This window comes from Platalea leucorodia, assembly GCF_965183815.1.
Source record: "Platalea leucorodia genome assembly, chromosome: 19".
Classification (NCBI taxonomy): Eukaryota; Metazoa; Chordata; class Aves; order Pelecaniformes; family Threskiornithidae; genus Platalea; species Platalea leucorodia.
Window position 1 is genome coordinate 6,825,382 of NC_138841.1, and position 15,754 is coordinate 6,841,135.

The window sequence follows — 15,754 nt, forward strand, 5'->3', positions numbered from 1 at the left end:
TAAAGACCGGCTTTTCGTCCCATCTCCTGGGTTAAGTAGCAGGGCTGCTCATTCCAAATCAACTCATTGTGCACTGCAGCAAACAGTTTCGCTACAGAACCAGCAGAATTTCTTTGCACAAAAAGCGATGGGTACAGTGAGTAAAGATGTGAGAGCAGGAGGGTTAACAAGACTCAGCCTTTTCTTTGCAGGTGAATTCCTTTCCAAATGTTTTGGTAATACTCTAGAGACTTTTTACTGGAAGATCCCATGCAGAGGAAGAAACGCCTGTGTGCAGGTACCCGAGGTGCGGTAAGCACCGGTACCGTAACCTTGCATCTGACTGTGGAGCCCTGCGTGCTAAACAAACCGGTGTTCCTGGCTCGTCAGACCCAGTCTCAGATTGACCACGGGCTTTGCCTTTGCAAATAGCAACGCTCGTGCCTGATGTGGACATATCGGAAGACAAGTGCAAGGCAAGGAAGAAACCCTTCTAGGGACAAAGCAATGGTACCACTTACTGTGTGCAAAGACTGCGCGTTATTTAGGGCTTAAATAATCACAAATATAGGATGTCCTGAGGTGAAGGGAGTCACAGGCTTTATTAAACTTTGCCCCCTGTATAAATGTTATTACAAAGAGGAGGTGCACTACTCTTACACTACGGATTGCAGTTTTGTATGCCGATGCAGTAACATAAAAGCAATAGGAAATCTAATCTCGACTCTGTTCTCTATAGCCCGCGTCAATAGCTCAATAGTTAATGGGGTTTTCATGTTTAAACTAAGTTTCTCTGGATTTTTTACAGAACTACTTTAGACCCAGAACAATTGTTTTATGGGTATATATGGCTTTGTAGCCTGGCTCCTGGAAACAACTGCCAGGATAGTTTATTTTGCTCTGTTTCTCCAGAGGAGTGTCATGCAAAGAAATGTGGCTTTAGAATCGATTTAAGTATTGCGTAAAATATGAATTACGTATTTCAGTGTTTCCCTGGACTGGAACATGACTCACCACACAAACAGCGCACTCCCCTCCTCCAGGTGGGAAATCCAGAAGTGAGGATTGTGAAGGTTTTTTTAATTGAATAGCAAACAACTAAACTCTGTGGAAGGGGGTACCAGCGGTGTCTGGGGTTGCGTTAAGCGATTAGGGGGAGTTCTCTGCTTCTCGAAGAGAAGTGAGCAGCATTCTCTCAGCAACAGGTTCAAAGGAAAACATGAAGCGCGTTGCCTGCCTCTCCCTCTCGCCGCTTGTCCAGTTGGGTTATAATTCGCATCTCGTGTCCCTGCAGTACAGCCCTGCTGTTCCTGCACTCCTTGGCCCGGCGTAGGAGAGGGTCACGGAAGGGGCTATGCCACCGGTGAGACCCCGTCCTCAAAGGCTGAGTGTGTTAGTCCCAACGTGCCTAACTTAAACTGTTCCCTAGCACTGAAGCCAGCTGGCAATGAAGGCTCATCCACGTTACCAAACCCTCTAACCCTCCAAATTGGCGTGGCTGCATCCAAGGCTCCTGTTGGGAACGGTCCCCGCGAGCGCCCAGGTTGTACATGGAAGAGCGTTGGTTGGCCAAGGACAAGACGGTGCCAGAGACCCTCCAACAGCAGGGTTGTGTGCTGGTGGGCAGCGGTGGCCCCTGGCTGTGTTTAATTTCACAGATGTAGCCCAGGAGGCCCTGCAGGAAGGTACGCGGTGCAAAGAGCATCCTGGGGCTGTGTAGCCCCAGTTCAGGTCTTCAGCTCAGCCTCCCATCAGCCAAGCCTTGTCTAGCTGGAGACGCCAACGTGCTCTTCAATCCGTGCCTGCGCTGGGGAGATAGAGAGGTTTGGCTACGAATTAAAGTCGTCAGCTGAATGGAAAGTAATTCAGTGATGTACAAAAGAGTGTGGTAAAGCTGATGTGGCAAGTGACAGCTAGGACTTTGAGAAGATAGTTTGGGGATAATTTGTTCCAAAAATACCAACTACTCGCCCTCATCCTTCAAGTTTTATTAGAGTTCTGGTCTCCCAAGAGGGCTTCTCCTTTCCTTCTCCTCTGCGCTCCCGGAGAACATGCCGTGGGCTCACATCGCCGGCGAGCAGCACGCTGCAGCTCTGGCTTTAACTCCTAGCTTTGTTTCCCATTTTTGTCTGTTGCAGGTTGGAAAGTTATAGAGCTGCTTAAGTTTATTTTATCAGTGTCACATTCTGTAGGTGGAGATTTTCAACACAGATAAAAGGGGTGTTTGTGTGTTTTCCCCTCAAATATTTAGCTCAGGGCTTCATCCTTTTTCTGGGATGTCATTTTCTTGGATATGGGTCCTCCTCTCTAACTAATTAAAAAAATTGGGTACAAACACAGACGTCATTACCAAAGGAAAGGAGAGGACAGCCATCTCAAAGGAAAAGGAAAGGTGTCTGAAAATAGTGATCACGTTCAAGACCATTGCTCTAAGTATAGGCGATATACTGTCCTATGGTGCCGTTGTGCCGCCGTGCTCGAAGATGAGAAGAAACTTGGAGGTGATGTTGCCCAGAAACACGCAGCAGGATGAAGTTACAGCCTGGGCCGTCGGGGGTTTGTGTCCGGCTGTGGAAGCACTCGTCGTGGAAGATGGTTTTTTGCAAGTCTTTCCGATAGCTGTATAAATATTCCTTAGCAAAGTAGGCAGCACCACAGCTATAGCCCAGAGCAGGCTGCTCTTTCTTACCGAGGAATATCCTTAACAGACAGAAACCATCAGATCTAAACCCTGACCTTGAATATTACAAACATCAGGACGACGGCGCTGCTAAGGAAGAGTCGGGTTTTGTACTTACACAGGGGAAAACTTGAAAGTAAACTGTACAAAACAGCAGGAAGAAACCCATAAATTGGGCACCTTTGCTGAAAAAACGATGAAACCCGGCATGTTTTGCCATACTGCATCTCATTCTGCTGTCTTTCTCCTGGCTAATAAGGATACTAATTCTCATGCCACCGCTTCTCTTTAAAATGAGTTATTGTCCACCAAGATGCATTTTGTCAATCTGTGAAGCATCTGCACGGGATGACTAATTAACTTTTAATTAGTAGGGAATAGAAAACTCAGGTTTTGTTTTGGTTTGAGGCTCGGGCTGTGAGTTCTGTACTGAAATGTTGATTTTGGAGCTTTCCCGCCCCTCCTCAGCAGAAACGTGACCACGGAGGGATGCGGCGAGGGTGCATTTAGGACTGGACGGGAGGGGAAGCAAAACCCTGCAATTTAGAGCTGTTTCACTCCACCTCAGTGACTAAGCTGGGCTTTGTCAGCCTTGTAATTGTGATTGAGACACTCCAGTCTGCTGGTGGCCACACGGGTTAGCCCAGTTTCAATTACTCGTACTGTTTTGAAACCCCAGAAACTGAGACTGGTGCAAAAGGATCGCCCGCCTGTGCAAGTTCTATAAATCTGCATTTAAGATGTCTGAATTACCTTGTTGTCGCTGTACGGCAGTCGGACTCCAGCCTGCTGGGAGAGGTGGGGGTGATGAGAGCAACAGATGGAAGCTGGAAAGATCAAGGTCCTGCCCCAGCCTCCCGGCGCAGCGGGGTGCCTGTCGCTGCCGCCTTCTGTGTCTGGACTTCATTTCCATACCTTTAAAAGGGAATGCAGAAATATTGCCAGGCAGAATTAGACCTCTCCAAACTTTTCTTCCCCCCACCCCTGCCTCCTGCAGTCAGTGAATAATGAATCCCCTCCTTCCTCATGATGAGGTATCGAGTAGAAACCTGATCTCAAAGTGACTTTCCTAGAGAAGCACAATCCTGCAGCCCCGCTTCCCTCTCTCCGTGGTCGCACAGCGATGCCGCATCGCCCCGGATAGTGAAGATGCTGGATGGCAGGAGAAATTAATGCAGCTGCTATTCCAAGCACCCTTCCCCAACTGTGTATGTCAGTAAAATTACAGGGCTGCCAAGCAGTGTGCAAAAAAGGGGCAATATTTCAGCTCAACAGAGAGATAGCCAAGTGTGGTAATACTCTTAAACTATTTTTATATAGATATTCTTCTGCACTGGCCGGGAAGTGTTTCATGATAAAGCAGCCTGTGGAGCTGGAGCAGAACGTGTGCTGCAGACAGGTTAACTCCAGGCACCTGGGAGTCAGTAGCCAGTTCGAGTGGGTGTGAATGCGTCTGGATGAGGACACGTCCTTCGGGGTGGTACTGGTTCGTTAACGCTGCCTTGGTGGAACTGCTCCAGTGCAGATACCTGGGCTGATGCCTTTCCAGTAAAGAAAAACGTAGATTTGCAACCTTACGGTTGCAAGACTGGATTTAGTGTGCAAGAGCTCTTAAACCAGCGCACCCGCTGTGTGTTGGAGGGCAGTTTTCAAATGACCATCCCATGCGCTTGTTTAGATGGGACACGAGGGACATCCACTTGCCTCTGCAGCGAGCGGTCTTGCTGTCTCTGAGGCACTGCAGCTTCTGCAGCAGCAGCACAGCTCAGCAAAGAGCGAGCTGCAAGTTTGTCGAGAGGTGCATGCTCTCCCCACCCTTCTGCCTCTCCTCCGAGCTCCTCTCCCCTCCTCCTCGGTCCCAAACGCTCGTGTGAATGAGCGTGCATCACACAAGCTCTGCGTCGCCTTCTCGCAGCTCCAAACAGGCTTAGGAGCAAACGACAAAAATCCTGTTGTGCTGCATGAGTGTGCCCTCCCTTTCATGGTACGAACTGCTCCGTGTCCTTTAAAATATCTCCCTTTGTCACAGCTGTGAAACGCGTGCTGGAATTTAAGCTTTGCAAAGTGCCGTCGATTTGCCTCCGACCTCCTGCTCGCAGCCCGCCAGGCCTTGGGAGCTTGTATATTATTTTCTTTTCTCCCCCCCTCTTTTTTTTTTTCTTGTTTCTTTTTTCCTCTTTTTTCCCTACAAGTAGCAGCCCAAATCCCAAGCTGAAAGTGAATCGCTGCTGCTGGCTGCCCTCCAGCATTCCTCGCGGAGCGAGTCAGGATCTGGAATGTCAGAAGGCAGCGGCAGGGAGGGCCGGGAGAAGCCTGCGCGTGGGTAACGGCGCCCGGGAGGAGGAGGAGGACGGAACAAAACACAACTTCATCTGGACTGCCCCTTTCCAAACCAGCGTTTGTTCCTGATTTATGCTTTCGTGTTTCGCTTAAAGCATGCAGCTCTGCGCAGTGACGGCAGAGAGCTCGCAGCAGCGCTCCGGAGTAAAACAGGTTTTGGTTTTCTTTTCTTTTTTTTTTTTTTTTTTTTTTTTCTTTTTTGGCAAAAGCTTCGTGTCTAGATAAACCCAGCCGGTTTTCCAGCTCGCTCTCTTGAGCCGGGAGTTTTTGCCTCCTGCAGATTCGGGAGGGGATCGCTCTGGTCCTGCGGCACGCACTCTGGACGAGGGGAAATGTCCTTTCACGGAGGAGTTGGGACGGGGCCCGGCCGGTGAGGCTGGCACGGAGCAACGCCCGGCGCGGGAGCACAGCGAGTCCCTGACACTTTCTCTTCTTCTTCTCGGACAAGAAGCATCGTGGAGCCTCAGCTCTCCCTACAGCAGATTAATGCCTAAAATTACACACCCTAAACAGCAGGGTTTAATTACCAGAGCTGTGAATAGTTTAATTAGTTTGTTCTGACCTTGGAGGAAGGACCTGCCCAGCGCCATAGAGCGACGGGAGAGCAAGACTTGTATTGCTTCTCAAAGACACCCAGCCCGAGAGGCCATGTCGTCCTTGTACACCAGGAGTAAAGAATACACTCGCAGCAGGAAGGCTCAGTCAGATTCTCCCCCGTCCTCTCCTTCCCCGATCGCAAAGACACTCAGAGTAAGCAGCCTTTTCCTTTCTGTATTACCCGGAGACCTGCTCGGCACGTGCTCGGAGCAGAGCGCGGCGGTGGTGGTTTGTTGCCTTACCCCTGGAGACCTGTGTCTGTGGTTTGCTTTGCAAAGAGGGTGGTTTAATGACAGATGGGAAGGTGCCTCTGCAGCAACAGGTTTTAAGCAAGCTGCACGAGCCCTTGCGCTGGGATTCTTTGCATTAATGGCTGTAGGGAGTTGCTGTGATGAGAGTTTCTCCCTTACCCTGCTCTTCCCAGAAGCATTGCTCTCCAGGTAGGCTATGGCTGGAAGAAAACCTCGCTGATGAAAATGAGGCAAAACCTGACCAGCTCGTTAAACCGCGCTCTTCCCCTGAGCGCTTTGATATTGCTGGTGAAACAAGGTTTGCTATCCAGCTTTCACCCTTGGGGCTGTGCTGACCTGTGGTAGAGTTTAATAATTTCAACAACAGCAACAAAAAAAAGAGAACCACCTGTAGCAGGAGGCGAATCGAGGTAGTTCACCAGTCCTCCCCAGCCCGGAGCTGGTGTCCCCACCTACCGAGGTGTTTGAAAGTTGGGAACATTTCATAACAGTATTGCTAGTAGCTCCGGAGTCATGCGAAAGGCTATCACGAGACTCCCCGGGTCCGTATCGTTCTACGGGCAGTCTCTTCGCCATCAAGAAATATTATCATGCTGGAGTCAAAGCCTGGAGGAATTAGTTTTAAAAAGGCAGGCTAATTTTAGATGTAAGCATTAAATTAATCTGAGCACTGGTGTTTGCTCAAATCAGATATGCATTTTCTGCTCCTTTTGAAGTGACAGATCTCGGTCTGGAAAAATCATTGCCGATATATGTAAAAAGGGTTTTAACCCGCTGCTGGGCTGTAATGGAAGCAGTCCCCGACCTCCGGAACTGCGGCCTCGATGGCTTTCATGGCTGCTGGTTGCCGCGGGCTGTTAACTGTTTAACCCAGGAGCCCGAGTCTGTGCTTTCTTCCCGTCCGCCGTCGGAGTGTCTCTGGGGAGACTTTAGGTAATCTAAAACTGTCCCCGTGTGCTTCGATGGCCTGTCTTCATCAGTTCTTACAGCCGTGCTTACCATTCCTCCGTAATTGCCTCAGTCTTGATAACCAGCTGAATAACAGGTGGGGAACCTTTCAAATGTGCTCTTACTCATAGACTAAAGCTGAAAATGGTTTAATTTCTTTCAAAACTCAAGTTTTTTAAGATCAGTCATGTTCGGCGTACGCAGACTGACTCACTTTCCCCCCCTTATGCATCTGGGCATATAAACAAGTGACAAACATCTCGCAAGAGCCGTGACTGCTGTATTCGCGGTGCAAGCTATGAGGAGGTGCTGGTTTTCTCTGCCGGTAGCCGTGACGGGGCTGCAGGCCCTTGGGGGCCCCGTGGGTGTTGGAGGAGGTGGTGGGAGCTGCCGGGGAGGTCAGAGGCAGTGGTGGGAATGGGAGGGCCTGGAGAAGAGCTTCCCCCAGCTTCTCCTGGCAGTGGGATTTTGGTGAAAGCAAACACACGAGCATGGAAATCTTGGTGGTTCTTGCGGTAGTAATGGTAGTGCCAGCTGTGGCTCCGGAGCATCGATGTGGGAGAAGGCAGACCGGGAGTGCAGCAGCATCGACTCACGAGTCAGCATAGCAAACAGTCCTGGTGCTGGCTGGGTTATGGAAATAGCCTATGCCTTAAAAGGCTCATTAGGGAAGGATTTACTTCAGGCTAAAACAAAGTATCCAAGTTAACTCTTTCTCCAAGACAAAGTAATTCTGGCAGGAGCGAGAGAAATACCGGAGTGTGGTTTTTTATGGATTTGTGCCATGTGTGTATCCCCCCACCCGCTCCCTCATGCCCGCAGTAACAGCAGCCCTTGCCGCAGGGTGCCACCCGCCTTAATAAAACAGGTAGGAATGCGATATCTTGGAGTCTTTCGTCTTTCCACCCAGTCAAGATTGATACCAGCAGACCTGGGGACTCTAAACGTTCCCAGCTGAGCAGGGGTGCGAAAACACATGCGCAGGCAGGGAGCCTCACGCATGGTACAGCCATGGAAAAACCTCTTAGAGAACCAGACACAGCAAAGAAGGTTTTGCGTATTAAAGTACGGGTGCCAAAGAGCTGCATTCAGATGTCGTTTGCAAAGCAGTTTCCTATGGCGTTCCCTGCTGCGCTTGCCCTGCCGCTTGTAACATTCCTCCTTAGGTGTTATGATAATATTGCATGTGGTTTTTTCCACCTTTAATTGCTGGGATCTCCCCAAGCGCACAGCTGAGAAGGGTGAGCGCTTTGCGGTGAACTCGTACCAGGCCTAAGAAAGGCAACATCCTTGAGCAGGGCTGGGGAGCAAAAGGCAGGGAGAGGAGAGCCTGGGGTGTGAGCACCTCCGTGGGCAAGGCCAGCGCTGTCCTCCTGCCCCGAACCCCCGCAAGCTGCCGTACTTATTTCTTGTGTTAGAGCAGCCCAGAATTACAGTCACCAATGCAGAAATAGCCAAGTAAATCCTGTTCAGTCACCCAGGGCTGCCGTCGCCAGCTCCACCTTTTCGGTTGCCTTAATGAGGATGTTGCTAGAAAGTGGAAGCTGAAATTCCCTTCGAAATCAATTCAGATCGTCCCATTATTTGGCAAAAGCGTCTCTTTTTGCGGCAGTGGGTACCTTTTCATGGCGAGTTTTGCACCATACTGTTTTAGCTCAAGGTTTCTCTTCATCAGAAAAGTATTATTCGTGTAGTCAGTCCAAGGGTGCAAGAGGCAACCCAGGGTATGAAACCTGTCGTGCATAAGCAAGCATACAAATGGCAGGATTGGAAGGATGACAGTGAGAGCAAGGACTGAATTCTCTTTTTCTTTTTTTTTTTCTTTTTTAAAATCCTATTCGTGCTAAGGCAGTTGTTTTTTCATAGGAAATACCCTGCGGTTTGTGTTTAGGCGCATTCATCTGTTCGTTGTGGTACTTCAGAAGCCTTGCGTTTCTCCGTGGGATATCGGTTAGGTGGGAGAATGAAAGCTAAGGAGGATGCACAGTCCCACCTGCCTGCGCCGGCTGTAACGGCAGCTTTTCCCTCCTTTCCCACCTCTTTGTCAACCAACCTTCCTTTCTTTTACAGACTGCTCCTTCTTGTCTTGTCATCCAATATTTTTTTCTGTAAAAAAGACCATGAAAACTTAAAACCCTCGTCAGCGTGCGTGTGTGCCGTTCGTTCAGTGGCGGCTGCATCCCTCTGCCTGCCACCGCTTGGTTGTTACTCGCTCCTCGAGAAGCTCTACATAATTCTGGTTCTGGCCATAGTCACGGTTTCACTACAAGGCTTTTTCCCTCTGATGTTAGATCGCTCCCTCATTAAGCCGCCTTCAGCGCTTATTACTTAAGCTTTCCAGCTGAATTTTTGTCAGTAAGGGCTCGGCAGTAAAGTTTTAAGTATACTCAGTGGTCTGTACTGATTGATTTTATTCTGCCTTTCATTGGAGTGCCTGAAGGAGCCGCACTAAGTGGAATATGGGATGCGGGAGCATCACCTTTTATGGGACATATGTTTTCACCGAGTCACTTGATAGTAATACTTGAGCGTAAAAAGCAACGGTTTCCAAATTGCCGTCTCTGTTAGCTAGCCTGCACATCGAGCCCGTGGTTGCTCCCAGCAGTGATTGCCATGGCAGCAAACGCATCGAATCGGGGTGTGATTCTTGATATGGACACGTACATCTAGAATCCAAAGCAAATGTTAAAGAAAAGAAAGCTAATGCACAAAAATGATCGCCATCTGAGCTGCAGGTGCTTGGCATGCAAATAAAACCAGCATGGTTTGGATATTAATACATAAATAATAGTATAAAATCTTAGCGATCTGGTAACGTGGCCGAACCAGACTTCTTTTAATCAGTGAGAGATGTCCAGGAGGGCTGAGAGGTTGGAAGAAATCAGCTTACAGCCTTCGCAGAGTTTTGAATATAAATGTGTCCGACGGTCAGTTTTCACTCCGTGAGTGCTTTTGCAACAGGTTTAATCCTGTTTCAGATATTCATGGTAACAGGTTTATTCTCACATTAGGTAGACCTGTATGAATCATTTGGCTTGCTCTGCTGCTGCTGCAACTGCGTTAGAGAATAAAGAGCGTGATGAAAACATCTCTCCAGGAACCTTTCTGTTCCTGGGCTTCCATTTAGTGGCTTGGACTTGTTCTAGTTGTGATAAAAATGATGCTGCATAAATTGAAATGGGGTCAAATAAGTTGTCTCATGACATTTTCTGTCTAATTTCTGGATTGCTGACGAGTTACGCAGTATTTGCGGAAATTATTACCTCCTCTCCCGTTAGCCAGCAGGGAATGTGGGATACTGGAACTTGAATTTTAAGGCAATTACCCTCAGTCTGTGTTCTTCAGCACCCTGATTTGTTTATCACTGGTTATTTCTCAAGCGTCGTGTTCTGTAGATGGGTATCAGTATGAAATCCATCTGGGTTCTGTTTGTTCTCTGGGGTTTTTTTGAGTTTTCCTCTGTAAATATCCGTATCTGGAAGCGTATCGGGAACTTCTAGCCATTCTTAGGGCATCACCTGTTAGATGTCCCCTGCGGTGACTTGGTGGCCAGGTGATGCTCCTGTCTCTGGCCGCATCTGGATGTATAAATAAAATGGTTCAGGGCACGTGCTGTGACCCGTGGGGTAAGCGGCTTGTGTCCCTGCAGCTAAACTTTCTTCTTCAGCTCTCCTCCCTTCCGAGGGCCGGAGCGAATTGATCCAAGCCAAAGCCATAGCAGGGAGTCTGTTAACTGTTAAAGGATCTGAATGGTCACAGACGATTCGGAAGGAAGCACGCGGTGTAACGCTACAGCCTCATTTCAAACTCACATTTTGACCCTCTACCGCCTGGTCAGCGGTGGGTGCCTTTGAAGAAGCTGGTTACGCGGCCAGAGAGCGATCGCTTGTGATGGCTCAGCTTTTGAAATCGTTGCCTGTCCCAGGGCAAGGAGGCCAGAAGGTCAGACGACAACTTGAGGTTGCAGCAGACCAAGGAATCAGTCAGGACTGTAAAAGGGGTGAAGGGAAAAGGAGAAAGAGCGTATCTTTAATTTGGGTCAGCTCATGGTACAGCCACAAAACCGAGCACGTTGGCACAACTGGGACGGGGAGGTGCTGTGGGATGGGAACGAGCGGCCACGGGAAGTGATGGGGAGAGCGGGTGGAAACTCTGTAGGCAGCAAACCACTTCAAAGTGCTGAACTGGAAACCAATGTTTACTTCCATTGCAGGAGCCCATTATAGTTTTGTTTTTCATAAAATGAATACAAACCCATAGAAAACAGGGCTAGAAGAGACAGAGAGCTCGGTCCATCCATTTCCCCAGGGCACCAGCAGCTGTACCTGCACCGTTCCTGACAGATGCGTCTTGTCCTTGCAGCCTTCCACCGGTGGGGCCTCATGCACTGGAGCTGCAACTGGTGGTCAAACAAAAACACATGGACCTTGGGGAATTGTTAGGTTGTTGCTGGTTTGGGGATTTTTTGACTCTTCTTTTTTTTTTTTCCCCCTGTTTTCTTTTTTTTACAATAAATCGTAATTCTTTTTAATGACCTCGAATTGCTGAGGTTACTGTTGCAGTGCAGTAGAAGTAAGATCTTTGGAGCACAGGGTACGCCAATAGATGAGAGTAGCTCCAGGTTCAGATCACTGACTGGCAGCTGGTCTGGAGCTATTTTAGTCTGAAGCAAACGAGGGGGGAGAACAATATAAACTGTCTTAATTCTAACAGCACAAGATGCTTCGCGTGATACAGCCGGGTCAGCAAACCTAAACCGGCCCTAACCCCTTTTCCATGCAAGCGCTGCCTGTGGCCGCAGCGGCTGCCACGGAGATGCCATGTGGCTGCAGGCTGGAGGAGGTGCTCGCCAGATTTTGGAGCATGCTTCACGCCGAAAAGTTGGCTTTAGGCAGCTTGAATCCTGGCTGCTGGCCAGATAGGTGTTTAAATACCTGATGCTAACACCTGGAAATGTCCCGGTCGAGCGTTTGCAGGGGCAAGGAAGATGACATTGCCATGAAGGATGAGGAGAAGGCTGAGGTACTTAATGCCTTCTTTGCCTTAGTCTTTAATAGTCAGACTGGTCATCCTCGGGGTTTTCAGGCCGCTGAGCTGGGAGACAGAGATAGGATGCAAACTGAAGCCCCAGTTGTCGAAGAGGTGGCAGTCACCGACCTGCTCCTCCACCTGGATGCGCACAAGTCCATGGGGCCAGACGGGATCCACCCGAGGATACTGAGGGAGCTGGCAGAGGAGCTGGCCAAGCCACTCTCCATCATTTATCAGCAGCCCTGGTCAACTGGGGAGGTCCCAGCTGACTGGAAGTTAGCAAATGTGATGACCCTCTACAAGAAGGGTCGGAAAGAGGATCCGAGGAACTACAGGCCTGTCAGCCTGACCTCGGTGCCGGGGAAGGTCATGGAGCAGGTCATCCTGAGTGCCATTATGCGGCACGTGCGGGACAACTGGGGGATCAGGCTCAGCCAGCATGGGTTTATGAAAGGGAGGTCCTGCTTCACGAACCTGGTCTCCTTCTATGACAAGGTGACCCGCTTAGTGGACGAGGGGAAGGCTGTGGATGTTGTCTACTTGGACTTCAGTAAGGCCTTTGACACTGTCTCCCACAGCATTCTCCTGGAGAAGCTGGCTGCTCACGGCTTGGATAAGCGCACTCTCTGCTGGGTAAACAACTGGCTGGATGGCCGAGCCCGGGGGTGGTGGTGAATGGAGTCAAACCCAGTTGGCAGCCGGTCACGAGTGGTGTTCCCCAGGGCTCAGTGCTGGGGCCGGTCCTGTTCAATATCGTTATCGATGATCTGGACGAGGGGACCGAGGGCACCCTCCGTCAGTTTGCAGGTGACACCCAGTCGGGCGGGAGCGTCGATCTGCTGGGGGGCAGGAGGCTCTGCAGAGGGCCCTGGCCAGGCCGGGGCGATGGGCCCAGGCCCCGGGGTGAGGGGCAACAAGGCTCAGGGCCGGGTCCTGCCCTGGGGGCACAGCAACCCCAGGCACCGCTGCAGGCGTGGGGAGGAGCGGCTGGGAGCTGCCCGGCGGGAAAGGGCCTGGGGGTGCTGGTCGACAGCCGCTGGACATGAGCCAGCAGGGTGCCCAGGTGGCCAAGAGGGCCAGTGGCACCCTGGCTTGTGTCAGGAACGGTGTGGCCAGCAGGAGCAGGGCAGGGATGGTCCCCCTGTGCTGGGCACTGGTGAGGCCGCCCCTCGAATGCTGTGCTCAGCGCTGGGCCCCGCACCCCAAGGCGGCCATGGAGGGGCTGGAGCGTGGCCAGAGCAGGGCAGCGAGGCTGGGGCAGGGGCTGGAGCACAAGGCTGGGGAGGAGCGGCTGGGGGAGCTGGGGGGGCTCAGCCTGGAGAAGAGGAGGCTGAGGGGAGCCCTCCTCGCTCTCTGCAACGGCCTGAAAGGAGGCTGGAGCCGGGGGGGTCGGTCTCTGCTCCCCAGGAACAAGCGATGGGACGAGAGGGAACGGCCTCAAGCTGCGCCAGGGCAGGTTTGGGTTGGGTATTAGGGAAAACTTCCTCACCGAGAGGGTGGTCAAGCATTGGCCCAGGCTGCCCAGGGCGGTGGTTGAGTCCCCATCCCTGGAGGGATTTAAAAGACGGGCAGACGTGGTGCTTAAGGACATGGTTTAGTGGTGGCCTTGGCAGCGCTGGGTTAACGGTTGGACTGGATGATCTTAAGGGTCTTTTCCAACCTTAACAATTCTATGATTCTATGGCATTGCCTGCAGACCTGTGGCATTCTCATATTGAAGAAATTTAGGAGCAGATATCTTCTCGTGTCACTTGGCTGTGTGGCTTTTATTTCCTCATGTCTGGAGAGTTTTGTCTAAGATCATGTCGCTTTGCAAAATTAAATTTTTCACCAATAAAATTTGATCCCTTATAAAAGAAGGAAAAAAAATAAGAGCAACAAACCCGGCTTTCTGAATTGTGGCCTTTACTAAATTAAAATACGATCCAGCTTGACGTTGTACATGGCGAGTTTTATCCCCAAGAGCCAGCGGTAATAAACTGCAGCTGCTGCAAAGCCAACGGGCCGCGAGAGGCACGGGGAATTGAGGCAGAGGCCGGCAATCGCACAGACCAGCGTACGACTGCCGAACGTTCGGATGTGTTTGGGATGGCAGGAGATGCGGTCATCAGTCCATTACCGCCGTATGTATTTGTTTCTGATTAAAGCCGTGCTAGCCGTACCGAAAATGATGTGATCTGTTGCAGCCAGCTGCCAAAGCCACTATTCCATCTTGGAGAACCTTTTAATATTATGCTTCAGTAACAGCAGTTTTTATTAAGCAAAGTTTATTGATTTATAGTTTGTGAAAACATATTTTGCATCAGGCTTTTGGGAGTTGGAGGTTATATGGAGGTGGTTTGGCTACGCTGGATTATTAATCATATCAATGGGATTTTGTAATCCTTGCATTTGCACAAATGCAAACTTGAGTTGGAAGGCAGCGCTGTTCATCACGCCAGCTGTAGCTAGCGGGACGCTGTAGCAGACCACAGCTCTCAGGTCAGCAGAGCAGCTTTCCGAGGGAGGCAATGACCTCGAAAAACTGTATCAAAAGCAGAGTTCAACCAGACCTTCTAATGATTCTGCACCCGCTGGAAAATCAAACGTGACCCCAACCATACCTGACTTGAAAGACAAGCGTGGCTGGAGGGGAATGCCGATCGGAGCTGGACCCGCTGGGGCCGGGGTGTACCAGGCAGCCTTCCTCATCGCTTTTCCTCCTTCCTCATCGCTTTTCCTCCTTCCTCATCGCTTTTCCTCCTCCCAGCTCGGCTCTTGCTGTGCCGGCCCCGGGAAGACTTCTGCCCGCAGCAGCACGACACCCCGGGGAGGTTGTCACCTCCACCCTGCGTCAGCGCAGCCAGGAGCGGAAACCTACGGAGGTGTAGGAGCAGCGGAGCTGCGTAACTGCAGGAACGTGGTGGCTTTTGCATATCAGAGGGAAAGAACTGGCCCCAAAAGCAGCTGGCTTTATTTTACGTTTAATTTCTAAAACAAACAGGAGTCACCAGGAGGATATTTGCCAACACAAGAATAAAATTCGAGAGGTTCCTAAAACTTCCCCTCTTGATTAAGAAAAGGGAGGACAGCGGGGCCGGAGCTGTGCTCCGCTCCAGGATCTTGTTAAATGGTGGTTATTTAATCGTAAGCGTTGATCAGGATCTCTGAGACAAAACACGCCAAAATAAATTCCTTGAGAACTATCTTAAAATAGTGCACGTTTTCCTGAAGTTGGAGATAAAGAAGCATAGAATGTTCCCAAAGCATCTATTTTTTTCTTCTTTTTTTATTTTGAAACAATGTAAATAGACTTTTTCTGCCTTTGCTGGGTCAGATCCCAGCCGCAGAAGAACGCAATTGGAAGCAATTAGGCCAATTTCTGACTTGGCAAGAGCAGTGGCCGATCCCCCTTTTGGCACTGCATTTCAGGGCTGCGTTTTATCTAAACCTCCCGCGAGGAATTTGGTTTTAATTATACTTTACTGAACTCCTAACAGCTATAAAAGTTTCTGAGTTTTAAGGGAAGGCTCCTGCCCTCCATAGTCCGAGCACATTTCTAAAATGAAAACCGTATGACATTCCTGACGCCGTGCAGCATCCCGGCGGTCCGGGCGAGTGAAGCCGCGGCCAGTGCCTAGCTGAGCCTTTGCCTTGGGATCGGCCACCATCAGCACAGCGGGAACTGGGGGGCTCAGAAGAAAGCAGCGTGCCCGGGGAGGATCAGTCCAGTACGACGCTCTTTGCGCTTTTGCTCAGGTCCCATCTCAGACGTCCTGTGTTTTGCCAGCCCACCTGGGTTGAATCGTCTCTGACCCTGTCCGGGAGGGCTGGCAAAACGCACCGGACCCCTTTGCTGCCCTCCACCACCCCCAGCGCTGCCTGAATGCGCTGCCCACCGTGAGACGGACGGGAGGGAAGACGATGTGCTCTCTCAGGTGAGAGGTCC

General features: G+C 50.5%; 1 protein-coding gene across 4 annotated transcripts in view; it reads left to right on the forward strand.

The window, feature by feature from the left end:
* The window catches only part of PPP1R12B (protein phosphatase 1 regulatory subunit 12B), a gene marked incomplete at its 5' end in the record, with an annotated part of 128,700 nt that overhangs the window by 90,652 nt on the left and 22,294 nt on the right, over positions 1–15,754 (forward strand). The window contains one exon of one of the 4 annotated variants that reach the window (XM_082330076.1): positions 5,622–5,749. The exons of the other annotated variants lie outside the window; for them this stretch is intronic. Coding sequence (XP_082186202.1) covers positions 5,648–5,749 — 102 coding nt within the window. Of the gene's footprint in view, positions 1–5,621; positions 5,750–15,754 lie in introns of those variants that run through there. 4 annotated transcript variants of the gene reach the window in all.